The sequence below is a fragment of the Musca domestica genome, unplaced genomic scaffold, assembly GCF_030504385.1.
Source record: "Musca domestica strain aabys unplaced genomic scaffold, Musca_domestica.polishedcontigs.V.1.1 16, whole genome shotgun sequence".
Lineage (NCBI taxonomy): Eukaryota > Metazoa > Arthropoda > Insecta > Diptera > Muscidae > Musca > Musca domestica.
Genome location: NW_026712219.1, coordinates 10166391 through 10180590, shown reverse-complemented (window position 1 = coordinate 10180590; position 14200 = coordinate 10166391). Strand labels below are relative to the sequence as shown.

The 14200-nt window shown below is 34.4% G+C and overlaps 2 protein-coding genes across 3 annotated transcripts; both read right to left on the bottom strand.

Annotated features, from left to right (window-relative positions):
- Nucleotides 1-1827: 1827 nt before the first annotated feature.
- On the bottom strand, nucleotides 1828-7777 carry LOC101896840 (zinc finger protein 37). 2 transcript variants are annotated; one of them, XM_011296527.3, is made up of 4 exons: nucleotides 7403-7777; nucleotides 5692-7325; nucleotides 2978-3368; nucleotides 1828-2916 (listed from the first exon to the last, which is right to left on the bottom strand). In XM_011296527.3, exons 1-4 carry the CDS (start codon nucleotides 7526-7528, stop codon nucleotides 2569-2571), a joined length of 2499 nt encoding a protein of 832 aa, XP_011294829.2. In that variant the 5' UTR covers nucleotides 7529-7777; the 3' UTR covers nucleotides 1828-2568. The 2 variants fall into 2 exon arrangements, with proteins under 2 accessions (XP_011294829.2, XP_005189132.2); XM_005189075.4 differs by having other exon boundaries at nucleotides 5692-7313.
- Nucleotides 7778-9345: 1568 nt separating this feature from the next.
- On the bottom strand, nucleotides 9346-11683 carry LOC101897011 (transcription factor grauzone). Its single transcript, XM_005189076.4, has 4 exons — nucleotides 11408-11683; nucleotides 10136-11184; nucleotides 9694-10075; nucleotides 9346-9625 (listed from the first exon to the last, which is right to left on the bottom strand). The coding sequence occupies exons 1-4, from the start codon at nucleotides 11537-11539 to the stop codon at nucleotides 9389-9391; spliced, it is 1800 nt and encodes a 599-aa protein (XP_005189133.1). The 5' UTR covers nucleotides 11540-11683; the 3' UTR covers nucleotides 9346-9388.
- Between the last annotated feature and the right edge of the window lie 2517 nt (nucleotides 11684-14200).

The following is a 14200-nucleotide window of genomic DNA, read 5'->3' as shown; positions in this document are numbered from 1 at the left end:
CTCCTAACCATGTCAGTCTGTTTGTCCGCCAAAAGGTGGACTTGAGAGGGTATTATAACATGGATAAAAATTCTATAATTTGTAGATATGTTGAAATTTTAGTGTAAGATTTTCACCCCCCTAATACGCATTATTAGCCAAATTCTTTGAAATGTGGTTAAATTAGGAGGTACCTTCTTTATATGGGCACTACTCCGAAACACCGACCTACATTGAAAACTTTCTTCTACCCCTTATAATCCAAGATGACAAATAGAGGCCAAATCAAAAATATAGCAGAACAATATAGCATGTCATAGCATTTCGCGTGATTTAAATAAATAAAAATAGTTTTATCCACCTCATAATTGCGGGCAGAATGATAAGATGGGAATTAATTTTATTTGCCATTTAAATCGTAAGTTGGAGACCCCTTAAAAGTACGTTTATATATATGAGGGTTAACCCACTGGATTTGGATTTAAATTGTCATATCCATTACTTTTACTTCAAATAAATCCTCTGAAAGTAAGTTAACCCTACAAAAAGTTCTAACGTAAACATGGCATAGAGTCCATATTTTCATCACAGGATAATTCAATGATGATTAAACAAATATTCGGTCCCGTGCTACTTTCTAATATTTGTAATTTGTTCATGTTTCCACAATTTATTTCATATGGATGCACATCCCAAATCCACGTTCCCAACCACTATTCTCTTGGGGGTTAAAAATTCAATAGAATACACAATTTTCTTTTCTGACCACACATTAGATGTGAAAGTGGACTTGGGGATACTCCAATGTGGGGACTTTACTTAAATAAATTCCTATGTGGCAATTATCTGTATGATGGTTCCCTACCCCAGGGTGGCATAAATAAAATTTTTTAGCCAAATCAATTGATGAATGTGGTCAATACCAATATGGGCCCTACTCTGAAAATTACAAATTTTATGCGAAGAGGTTATCTACCCCCTTAGAAACAAAAATGTCAAATAAGGGCCAAAAAATGAAAAAAGTGGCCGGCCAAGACCCCAAAAATAACTTAAATCATAGATGGTTATATAAATATTAAATCGGGTTGTTCCCTTATCCGTGAGTTATGATCGATATAAAGACCTGCAAAAGTGATTTTAGGTATTTTGAATGTTTGGGAAGAATTTCTGGAAGGATATAAAACCTTTTCTTACTAAAAGTCCAATTCGCTCTACTATTTTGCCCCTTTTATTTCAATATTGGTATGTTACTTATTATTCTCCCAAAGAATTTTGCATTTTGAGCTCTCATTGGACGGATCATTGTCACGCTTTGAAATGAGCCCCATTAAGCTTTTTCGGTCATTTTTGTTTGTTTAAATGTGTTCGCATCTTCCAGATAACCCACAATGTAGGACCTGGAGTTGAAAGGTAGATGTCAGTTAACATCCTATTTCGCACTTATTTAATTTTTTAGTGAAAAATTATTCTTTATTTTGTTCACAAAAAATCCACTGAATTCAATATGATAATACAAATTGAAAAAAAAAAAATTGACAAAAAAAAGAATAACAAATTGAAAAAGTCTTCAACTTTTTCGCTGATTTTTTACAGCAAATGTTTTAAGATCCTTCCTTACAAAGTTTGTCAATAGAATGTACTATTACTTTAAAATTCGATACCATTGAAAATTTTTTGATTTTTGCAATGAGATCTCTTTTTCATGATTTTTCAGCGATTTAGAAAAAGTAATTATCTTTTAACTTTGGTGTGACCGCGTTAAATTATTTCGATATCATCTATTCCGTTTCGCCACCACATAATTCGCTACTACACTTCCATGTAACCCGCCATCAATTTCAGTTCTCAAGAAATCAAGTCAATTAAATAAATTGGTATTAATATTTGAATTCAAAAATAAAATATAAAAAACACTACAAATGTACATTAGAAAAAAGTAAGCCAAAATGGAAAAAAATCATGCAAAATAAAACATTGCTATTGTACATTTGAAAAGTCAAAATGAAAATGTTAATATATCACATTTTTACGCGATTTTTTTGGATATTATCCTTTTCGGAGAGGAGACAATTCCGAATTTGTATGAGTCGTTAAAATCAGTCCAGCGGTTCTTAAGTTATAAGCGTAGTAACTAACACAACTTTCTTTTATATATATAGATTTGGATTTTATTTGTATGCGTGTGTGTAATTTAATGTTAGCTTACAAACTAATACTACAGCCTATCTTACATATCCGCCATACCTTAAGTGACCTTAAAATCAATTTACAGTATTCCATTATATTTGGAGAAAAATTATCTTCAAACGAAGATAGACATAAACTGCATATTAATACAGAATCTTTGATTGGGGGACAATAAATTAATTTATTGTAATCAGAATTTAAACGGACTGTAGTAAACAAAAGACCGGATCATTATTTTGAAAAAATCTTAATACCATAATTATACTTATTGATAGTAAACTTTAAAAATAACTATTGAAAAGTAATATATATATACAACAATTTATCCCATATATCATATTTTTGACGAAATTCAAATGATAAATATTAGAAACATAAAAAAAATATTTTGTTTGACTCAAATTAAGGCATAGCCATTGAATATGTTATGTTTAAAGAGGAGTTTTGAAATGGTGGCTGCTGACTGGGTATTATGGCTGTGGCAGGTGATGCTTTGGGCACAATTGGTACCAACAACTTGTTATCTTCATCACAATCAAAGTTATCGCTACTTTTTCGATTCTTAAGGATTTTACTGCCCTGTTTGGCTTGTCTCATTATATTGGGGGGTATAGGTTTACTACGATCTGCCTCCCATTCGGTGCGATGTAAACGTTGGCGATGTTTATACATATTGGCATTGGAGCAAAATGTCATGGGACAATTGGGACAGGTATATAATACCTCTCCGGTGTGCACTGATGTGTGTTCCTTAAAAGAAAAACGAATTAATACTAAAATAATTTATGTTATGTATAGCGCCACAACTTACCCTTAAATCCTGAGCCCTTTTGAATGCCTTCTCACACATGGTACACTGGAATTTCTTGGCACACTCATGATTATGATAAATGTGCCGTTTCAAGGCTCTTGCCGTTGATGAGACCTTATTACAAATATGACAACGATGTTCGGCATCAACTGATTCGTGTATATTTTTCATGTGCTGTTTTAAACCCGCCACATGCCTCAGCCATGCACCACAAATTTCACATTGCTGTGGTATCGGTATTGGTTTTGGTTTATCTGAATGCTCTAGCTCATGATGTTTTTTCAAACTATAACCACTTTTCAGAGTTTTGCCACATTTATCACAGATCACTGAACGTTGTGGATCGTGCACAGATTTCATGTGATCTTTTAGTTTACGATCTGTTGGGCATCTGCAATAAAGACAATAATAGATAGAGATTTATTGAAATTTTACAAAATAGCGATGTAACTTACAAAATTGTTATTGAGGATCCACAAAAAGTGTTTTAATTTTTTTTTTTTCATTTCATTAATTCACTTTTTTATATTCACCACCAGAATTGAAACTTATATGATTAAGCGGAATCGCGTAGTATCCATAATAAATATAGCGGGCATAACTTTGCCAGAGAAGAATTTTTATTTTTTTGAATATAAAAATTCACAACGTAATGGGGGTTGAAACAAAAAGTTTGCTTTACTTCGAAAAATTGTTGTTGTCACAGATTTAGAGTAATTATACTTATGTTTTATTTTTGAACAAAAAATCTTCTCGAGTTTTGCCTTGTTAAGGCGAAGATCATATGTTTTATGATTTATGTGTTTGTTTTCTCTTTCGAGACGAGCTTAATGATCAGGAATTTGCAGTGAAAAGGAAAGCCAGATAGACACTATCACACACTCACCACTATGCGACGCGTTTCGCCGTTGGTTAAGCGGCTCATCAGGCATATTTGGTGTGGATGATGGCTTACAAGAGCCGTTCTCTGGAAAGTAGTATATATTCCGAACTTATTGCAAATTAGCATATGCGAATTATACACTAGAAACTCTCCAGGTTCGACTCATGTTCTATTGGCAGATCTTTTTCACAGCAAATTTTTTTTTTTTTTTTTTTTTTTTTTTTGTAGTGATGGATTTTTTGTCCACAACAACTACATTGCTTCCAATGCATACACTTGTTTTAGTGCTGCTTTAGGAAGACGGGTTAATGGCTCTGAACGTATTTTGAATAATTTTTATTTTTTTAGATTGGCAACCGCATAATGTTCTGTGGTGTGTAAATTGTCCAACATAAGATTTAACATTTCGGCTCCAATATGGGTTTCAATACTTAGCTAACAAAACGTTCTTCTATTTACATACTGAGCGTAAATCATTGCAAAAGAATAGTGAATTATATAAATTCATATAAAACTAAAATAAGTCGAACAAATCGAAGCTCACATAGGCCAGGTGTCCATATCTATGAAAAGTACCAGAGCTCAATATACTTTACTCAACAATAAATCGAAGATTGGAAGAAGACAACTGACATGAGACCAAAATAAAAAAGCCTCTCACTCAAATGAATTAAGGACTTGGGAGCAAATATTCTCAGGCACTTTCGAAATGCTTCATAATTAGATTGGTTATCTTATATCCATACTACCCTTCAATCTATGTACAATTTTACGTTTTTTCTAAAATCTTTAAAAATATATCATAATACCAAGGGCCTATTGGAGCCCTACTAAGGAAACGTAAAAGCTTATTGTTCTTTAGAAAAATTATTGAAAAAACCTTAGAGCGTTGCAGAAATCAATTCCTTATCGTTTATTTACAAACTGTTGCCCTATCACTGGATATTAGTTTTGTTTTCAAATTTCATTACAACAAAAGAAGGAATATTTGCTATTATCACATAATATCCACTAAGGTAGGGGGGCATTTGCTTTTTATACCCTCCACCATAGTAGGAGGGTATATTAAGATTGCCATTCCGTTTGTAACACCTCGAAATATACATTTTATACCCCACAAAATGCATAAAATTTAATGTCGATTTAGCGATGTCCGTCCGTCTGTGGAAATCACTCTAGCTTCCGAACGAATTGAAGTAGATTGATAAAATTTTACTCAAATGTATATTATGACTGCAGGACTTTTGGTATTGAAAATGGGCCATGTAGTTCCACCTTTTGGTATAGCCCCCATATCACGGTACCCCCCTATATTCGGTAATATGATGATTTTAGCGACATTATTCACCGGAATTGTTTCAAATTTGGTGTTTGAAGTTCGTAATGGATACTACAACCTATGTCAAGAAATTGTCTATACAGGTCCACGTCTTCGTATAACGGTACTTTCCTATATTTCGTATTTTGATGATTTTACCTACTTTATTCACCCAATTTTTTTATTCAAGTTTCTCATTTGAATATTGCAATGATTTATGACAAAATTTGCCTATGCAGGTCCATGTCGTCGTATAGACCCTAATATAACGGCTACATTCGGTATGTTTTAGATTTTAACAGAATTTTTAACGGATTTTATTTTTTTTTTGAAAATTGCCAAAATCGTTCCAAATAATGGAGGGTATTCAAAGATCGGCCCGGCCGAAATTACAGTCTTTTTACTTGTTGTGCTTTCTTTTATGTCTCAAACAACTCCAACTTTCGTTACTATGTTTTTTTTTTTGCTAAATAAGACCAGAGATAGTAGAAAAATTGAAAATTCGGTACTCACTTTTTCTTACATTCAGGACACTCGAACTTAAATTCTTCGCGTGGGACATGCTTCGCCACCATATGATGTTCAAACGATGCCTTCGATGAGAATGTTTTCGAACATTTCTCACATTGGAAGGTCTTTTTGTATTTTGATTCGGGTGGATTGGGCAGATGTGTTTGCTCGTGAGCCTCCAATTGTGTTGAATCACGACATATTTTATTACATGTTTTACATTTAAAGTGCTCGGGGTTGTAGTGGACCATAATGTGCTCAGCTAAAAATTTACGCGTGGCAAATCGGCGGCCACAACACTCGACAAACCCGTGATCATCGTTGTGATCGATTCTGAAATGGGCACGCATCTCACTGAACGTTTGCACCAGCAATTCACATTTGGGACAACGTAACTTCTCAAAGAACTTGATAATGATGTTATCGTATTCGGCTTGTTGAGCTTGGCGGGCCGCAATATCCTCTTTGGACATACGTTTGGGTTCGGATGCGGTCTTTTCCCGTTTCTTATACTTTTTGGGCGTATTACGTTCCTTTTTCCGAATAACACCAAATTTCTCTGATTTAACCTTATCGGCCATCCAGTCAGAGGCATCCGAATCATTTTCATCTTCGGATTCGGAATTGGAGGATTCATCCGAATCTTTGGCTACAAAATCATTGTCTCCATACTCAGGGTCATCGTCGTCGTCTTCGTTGTCATTTGTAAAGTCGGGTATCTCGAAGGGTTCATTACTTGGGTCAACTGTACTTGGTTTGTCTTCACTTTGATGATCCTGCGCCATTTCCCCCTCGGTTTTGATGTGTGTGGTCGACGTTGCCGCCGATGTTGAACATGATGGTTCTTCGCTTTCAGCGCCCTCACTTTTAATTGTGGCCGCAAGTGATTTTTTGGAATTGCGTTTACGTGCGACGGGAGTCTTTTTGGTTGCCTGTGACGCGGCTTTTGCTGCAGCCTTTTCAGCTTCCGATTTGCGAGGCCTACCTCTCCTGGGCCGTGCTACTTCTTTTTCATTATTATCGTCCTCATGTAAAACATCCAAAGAAGGGGGTGGCAGTAATGGTCTATCAGAATCCTCATCGCTGGAATCGTGGTATACATGAGCACTATCACCAAAGACATCGTCGCCATCATCGTCCATTTCCTTATCCAGAGCAGGTGAGGACTCTTTTTTGATACGTTTCGCTGTGGTCGTTGGTTTAGGACTTTCACCCCTCGTAGAAGCAATGCGTGTGCGTCTACTTTTTACATCTTCATTGTTGCCATCTACATCGTCTGCAACTCCCCCCATCGATGACATATCATGTTCAGTTTCCAAGATTTCTATTTGTGGCAGCAGATCCAAGTCATTTACTTCCACCTTGACTTCAGGATCAAACAAGTTATTGCCCATAGAAGAGTGTCCCATTATGGGATCTTGTAGCATCATAGGCACGGGGGTATCTTCAGATTTGAGCATAACTACATCGTGCTGAGGTAGCGGATCATCTAGTATATCTATTGTGTGTACAGCTCCCAAGTGTTTGTGGGCCTCTTCGACTCTTTCGTATAGTATATGAAAGTCTCGCACAACTTCCCAGCATGTCATGCAAACTTGCTGCTTCTCGTCGCCATTACGATATGTCTGTATACACGTCTGTATACACACAAAATAATTGCATTCAAGGCTGATGTTCTTTATGGAAAAATCGATTTTTGCAAACGTCAACTTACCTTTATCCAAAAGTGTTTGTTAATAATCGAACTTATGCCCAGACGCAAGCCAGCCTCGGAAAATATGTCCAAGAACTTTGGCCCCGGTATCGTAGGGTATTCCAGACACAGAATACACTTAACCATGTTGTTCGTTACTAAACAAACACTGACCACTCCGAAATTCTTTGCATACGGGCTTTCTTCAACCGAGAAATAATAAATTTGATGCTAAACGTTTATACGCGAGCAGATACATTGTCTATACATAAAATATGTATATGTGGTTAAAATACAAAAAGTTTACAAATAACAATTTACAATTATTTTTCCAAATGTTTGCCTATCTTCACACAATAGATCAACAAAATTGTTCGACGCTGTATAACGCTACATCTGGGGAGAACAATGCCGATAAAATTGTGTGACGGCGTTAAAATGTTTTCAAAAAGGAAAAAACTCGGCAGTGTGATTATGCCGGTAATTTCTTAACTGGGAGGGTGAGAAAAATGCAAGTAAAAACAAGTTGAAAACCAGTAAGGTCGGCCGAGCCGAACTTTGAAATCCCTCCAACGTTTGGAACGAATTTGGAAATTTTAAAAAATTAAAATCATTTAAAAATTCTTTTAAAATCTTAAAAATACTGAATAGAGCCGTTATATTGAGGTCTCTACGACGTGAACCTACACAGAAATTGTTTGTCATAAGCCATTACCATATTCAAATTCGAAACTTGAAATAAACGGTGAATAATGTAGCTAAAAGCGTCAAAATACCGTATATAGGGAGGTACCGTTATTTCGGAGCTATACGAAGACCTGGACAGCACAGACTGTAGCTTCCATTTCGAACTTCAGATACGACATTTTAAACAATTTCGGTGAGTATTGTACCTAAAATCGTGAAAATACCGAATATAGGGAGATACTGATATATGGGACCTATACGAAGACCTGGACCTGCATACACAAATTTCTGTCACAGATTGTAGTTCCCATTACGAACTCTAAATACAATATTTGAAACAATTCCGTTGAGAACTGTCACTAAAATCATCAAAATACCGAATATAGGGAGGTACCGTTATATGGGGGCTATACGAAGACGTGGACCTGCACAGACAATTTTCTGTCTTAGGCGGTAGTATCCATTTTGAACTTCAAATACCAAATTTAACCACTTCCGGTGAATAATGTCGCCAAAATATCGAAAATCCGTAGGAACCGTTATATGGGGGTTATATGAAAACGAGGACCTACATGGCCCATTTACGAACTTATCCTGCCTACTGGAAAAATAAACATGTGTGTAATATTTTAGCCTTCTATCTCAATTCGTTCGAAGATAGCGTGATTACAATAGACAGACGGACATCGCTAAATCGACTTAGAATTTTACACTGATCAAGAATATATATACTTTGCTGGGTCTGATATGAGTATTTCGAGGAGTTACAAACGAAATGACAAAGTTAATAAACCCTCCATAGTATGTTGGAGGGTATAATAAAAAACTATATAACATTTAACTTTAGAAGCACATAGACAAAATGCGTTTTGGCCATTATAAAGGTTTGCGTGCTAAGCCTGTGGGCCATTTACACCTTTCTCTACCACAAAACAGACAAAGGCATTGAGAAAATAAAAACATTTCAATGTTGCGTTTGACTGTTCACACAAATATTTCCATTCCCATTACCTTTCCTAAAAAGAATTGCCGAAACTAAACTTGATTAATGTAAATTCAAAATATTTGAAATCCAAAAAAAAAAAAAAAAAAAATCTTATAATTTTATTATCAAATAAAAATTACTAAAAAACTAAGGAGTAGCACTAATCTTTTATATTGTTTACATCCTCGTAATCGAGATATGGTTTTGGAGTAGGTTTCTCTTGTGTAATATATTTTGTATATTTTAAATTTGTTATATAACTCAAATATTATAAATAATAATTTATACAATATTATTTTGAGTTCTTTCTACAATCTTTATTGGCATACGCACTTTTATACCAAAACATCAAATTGATAAGATATTGTTTGCATCTCCAACTCATCTTTCATAGTTCCAGGACCTTTGTAGTTAGGTGGCAAATTACCCGAGTATCTGGCACGGCAAGTTTCTTCCCATTCTTTTGGATGAACTTTTTTGCGATGATGATGCATATTGGCATTCGAATTAAATGTTTTTGGACAATGCGGGCATGTATACAAAGCTGTGCCCATATGAGCAGCCATGTGTTCCTTAGAAATAATCAAAGAGAAATATAAAAAAGTTGGCAGGTAATTAAAATTTCTTCTATCTAAAATACCTTCAACGTTGTTGATCTTTTAAAACCTTTATCACAAATTGTACATTTAAAATCATATCCAGTTTCATGTTTGTATACTATATGTCTTTTAAGAGATTTCAAGGTCGGCGAAACTTTCGGACATAAATGGCATTTAAATTCCTTTTTACCATCCTCTGGGTGCTGGGTTGCAATGTGACGCTTTAGATAAGATGGATCTGTCATTTTCAGACCACAAATATTACAGGTAATGGTGGGTCGTGGAATTCCTTTATGTTTCAGTTGGTGTCGTTCAAGGGCATCTTTACCACTTAATTTCGCTCCACAAATATCGCAGATATGGACATATTTTTTGGAATGTACAAAACGAAAATGGTTGTTCAACAGGAATTTATCAGCAAATCTTTTGTAGAAAAAAATTAACATTCATGTACACATTTATATTAAAACTTAAACAACTTACAGTTTACCACATTCTTCACAGGGATATTTCTTTTCTTCATCAGGTAAATGCAATAATTTATGCTTCTTCAGTGTCGAGGCAAGTGTAAAAGCCTTTCCACAAATATCACAAATTTCCGATCTTTCTCTCACTTTATGGTTTTGAAAATGATTTTTCAAACAAAATCGATCGGCAGTCACTTTACCACACAAATTACATTTAAAGTAGTCGGGGTCTAAATGGCAATGTACATGGTCTACCAGCAGGCTACGACTGGAGAATTTCTTCTTACAGCATCTCACATAGCCGGGTTGTTTATGTTCTTGTTGAAAATGTTTGCACAGCTCCTGAAAGGTTTTCATTGGCGATTTACAAATGTCGCATGTAATACTCAAATTCTCTGTTAAGAAGTCATCGGCTTCTTCTTGTTTCGTTTTGGGAGGAAATATAAATAAAGTTTCAGTTTCTGTATTATTGCTAACATCTTCATTTTGGCTCATTACATTGTCGGAAGGATTTAAATCCGCATCTGAGTTAAAACCCACATCCAAGTTTTCAACGGAATCCTCTGGATTTCTTTCTGTTTCACTGTCGTTATCCTTTTGATTGTTTGTGGGTACGTCTAAATGTTGTACTTCCGCAGTTGTTGTTTTCTTCCTAGTTTTTCTAGTTGACATCCTGGATTTTCTGGTTTGTATAGTATTTACGGACGTTTGCAAGGGATCTTTGCTTCTTCGAGTCCTAGGAGCTTTGTTCAATTGTTCGGCCACAATTTCCTCTTCTTGGTTATTAGTTTCACATTTCATTAAAGCCAAGCAAGGTAAACTCTTTGCATCGTCACATTTTGATCCATCCAAACAGTCAATGCTTTTATCATTGCTCATAGTAACATCATTAGCTTCCAATGTGTCCGCATTTTTTGTTGTTTTAATTTCGCAATCCTCGGGTTCCAACTTTAACAATGATGTAAAAGACTTGTGGCTATCTTCTATGTGCAAATAAAATTTGTGAAATTCTCTGACCATGTCCCAGCATTTCGTACAAATCCATGAAGTGGAAGCAATGTGATTCTAAAAATGAAATTAAAAAAAAATTAATTTGAAGTGCTTAAACAGAGGTTTCTCGCCGATTGATCTGAAATTGTTACCACAGGTTCAATAACCAACAAATGAAGTGCAGTTAAATGCTCTTCATTTAGGAGACACATCCCTACATTGATTTAGTTAATCTGGTCAGAGCACGTATGTCCATCTGTGGTAAAATGTTTGATCAAACCGCTTCCGCTATACTCACTAATGGCCAGAAATGTTTTTGTATTATATCGCCCATCTTTTCTTCTTGCCACTGGTTTGATGTTACGAGAATACACTCGGGGGATTCTTGCTTGGGCTCCAGGCATAGCAGACAAACATCCCAAACATCCATTTCAATGTTATGATATGAAAATAAAGGATGTCCCCAACGAAAGAAATAAGAAGGCAAACGAAAGGATAAAAAATAAACGAAAAGAAAATCACCAAAAACTCTTTTGTTTACAAATGAATGAAATGCATAAGTCCCGAGAACTCTGCTGTTTACGTATGACATGAAGACAACGCAATCAGCTGGTAAATATATGCTTCTTCTTTCTTTTGTTTAGTTCATCCACAGCAAATCGATAACACAAGTCTCACCTAGTAAGGCAACGTTTACATTGAAGCCTGTAACAGCGGTAATTGATTAGTAAGTTATCATTGTAAAATGCGATTTAAATCACAATTCAAACCCATAGCTTGTGAGCAGGTGATTAGTTCGTCTACTGTTCATAAACCTTGTTTGCAGTTAGTTCACTCACAAAAACCAAAGAAAGTATAAATCAATACAATGTCATACAAGGTCGGTCAGTAATTCCATCTTACTACAAAGTTCGCTGTGAAAACTCATAATTGGCGGATATTTGTCCGCTCATTAGTTTGAATCAAATTTTGTAGTACTAACAGAATTAAATCAATGAAGGTTACATTTTTTTTTAATTTTACAGCATTTATTTTTGAACATTTTCATGAACAACATTCTTCGACATAGAAATGTCCTTCAACTTTTTACTTTTCAAAATTGTAGGTAGTTTGATGTTAGGTGGTAACATACCCGAATATCTGGCACGTACAGATTCTATCCATTCTTTGGGATGAGCTCTCTTGCGATGAAGATTTCTATTGGAATTTGATTTAAAAGTTCTAGGACAATAGGTACATGTGTATAAATCATTACCGGCGTGTTATGTGTTCCTCAAAAGAAAAATAATATACTGTAATTTTTCTTTTGTCGTAATTTTCCGTTTTTGTAATTTTCCTTTTGGCCTACATACCTTCAGGGAAACAGATCTTTTAAAAGCTACCACAAATCGTACATTTAAAATCGTGGCTTGTCTTATGAATACATACAATATGCCTCTTAAACGCCTTTAATGACGTTGAAACTCTCGAACACAAATGGCATTTAAATTATTTTTTACCACCCTCTGGATGTTGCAATGCCACGTGCCTTTTTAAATAATTTTTATTTATAACTTTTAGGCCACATATATTACACATATATTTCACAGGCGCTTGAAGATTACCCTGGTGTCGTTTAATGGCATCTTTACAAGACAGTTCTATGCCACAAATGTGACAGACTACGGCGTGCACTTTTACATGCACTGTACGAAAATGAGTTCTCAACATTGTGTTGTCAGGGAATCTGTTTTAGGCAATAAATGAATATATGTTTGAAAAATTAATTTAGAATAAACCGTAACTAACATACAATTTACCACATTCTTGACAGGGATACCTCCTTCCTTCGTCGGGTAAATGTGTAAGTCTATGCCTTTTGAGAAACAAGTTTCGGGTGAAACCTTTCCACATACATCACAAATTTTAGATTTATCTTTGAACTTGTGACCATTAAAATGATTAGCTAAGCAAATTCGATCCGACATTGCTTTACCACACATGTTGCATTTGAAATACTCAGGATTCGAATGGACATGATCAACTAGTAAGTTTCGCCTGGAGAACTTCTTTTTACAGCATATCATATAGCCAGCTTGATTGTGTTCTTGGGTAAAATGTTTTGATAGCTTTGCAAATCGAAGTCGCTACTTATTATCAACTGATAATTGGATTAACTGTCAAAATATTGAAATTGAATCACTTACTTTTTTGGAAAACCATGTATTTCATAAACAATTTTGATTAGTTTTTAAATCAAGATTTATTAAAAAAATATTCAAAATACAATAAAAACAATTTTTATATAATACAATGTCATTCAAATTCAATTAATTAATAATTAATATATAATGTTTTTAATAAACATATTGTTTTAGTACACCAACATTCAATGAAAAAGTAATGTTTAAACTAAGTGTTAAGCCTAACATGTTTTCTTAAATCGCCTTTAGATTGTCAATTACTTTGAATTTACTTCAAAAATGTAACTAATCTTCATTAAACTCATAATTTAGATTTCGGTGTAAAGCAGAGAGCTTGTGTGAAAGGAACATGCGGTGACTGCTTGTGTTGCATTGCCTTTTTTTTTTTTTTTAAAAATCTACACTACATTGACATTATCGTGATTAACTATTTTATATTATTGTGTGTAAACACTATTCAAAAGCAGTTAGTTGCAATAATGTGAACATAGCTTAACTAAACTTTATATTAGATTTTTATTGAAAATCAACTATTGGCTGTTTCGTGAAAATTCAATAAACACCTATACAAGTGAAGTAGATTTTAATTATATATTTATTAAAATGAATTTATTTTTTTTTAAACATAAGTTAAATTAAAAATCTTAACAAATATATGCACTTGGCTGATGTATATATAGAATTATTAAGATTTCCTAAAATAACTCGAATGTCGAATTTAAGAATAATTAGAATAGAATAGTATTTCAAAGACAATATATCAAGCAATGCCTGATGCTTGGCTGAGGCAAACAGACATTGCACGAAATTAGAAATGTCTAAGAGCGTTTACATGCAAGTTTTTGCAGTGATTTATTATGGTAATGAACCAATCACCATAATCAGAAGACATGTTTCCACTAGTCAAA

Coding starts and splice junctions, on each gene's coding strand:
- LOC101896840 (XM_011296527.3), bottom strand. CDS start 7,528: ATGGTTAAGTGTATTCTGTGTCTGGAATACCCTACGATACCGGGGCCA. Junction 3,369..5,691: donor TGTCCTGAATGTAAGAAAAA/GTGAGTACCGAA, acceptor TCTTTATTGCAG/ATGCCCAACAGATCGTAAAC. Junction 2,917..2,977: donor AAAGGGCTCAGGATTTAAGG/GTAAGTTGTGGC, acceptor TTTTCTTTTAAG/GAACACACATCAGTGCACAC.
- LOC101897011 (XM_005189076.4), bottom strand. CDS start 11,539: ATGGATGTTTGGGATGTTTGTCTGCTATGCCTGGAGCCCAAGCAAGAA. Junction 11,185..11,407: donor AAAAACATTTCTGGCCATTA/GTGAGTATAGCG, acceptor TTTCATTTTTAG/AATCACATTGCTTCCACTTC. Junction 9,626..9,693: donor AAAGATCAACAACGTTGAAG/GTATTTTAGATA, acceptor ATTATTTCTAAG/GAACACATGGCTGCTCATAT.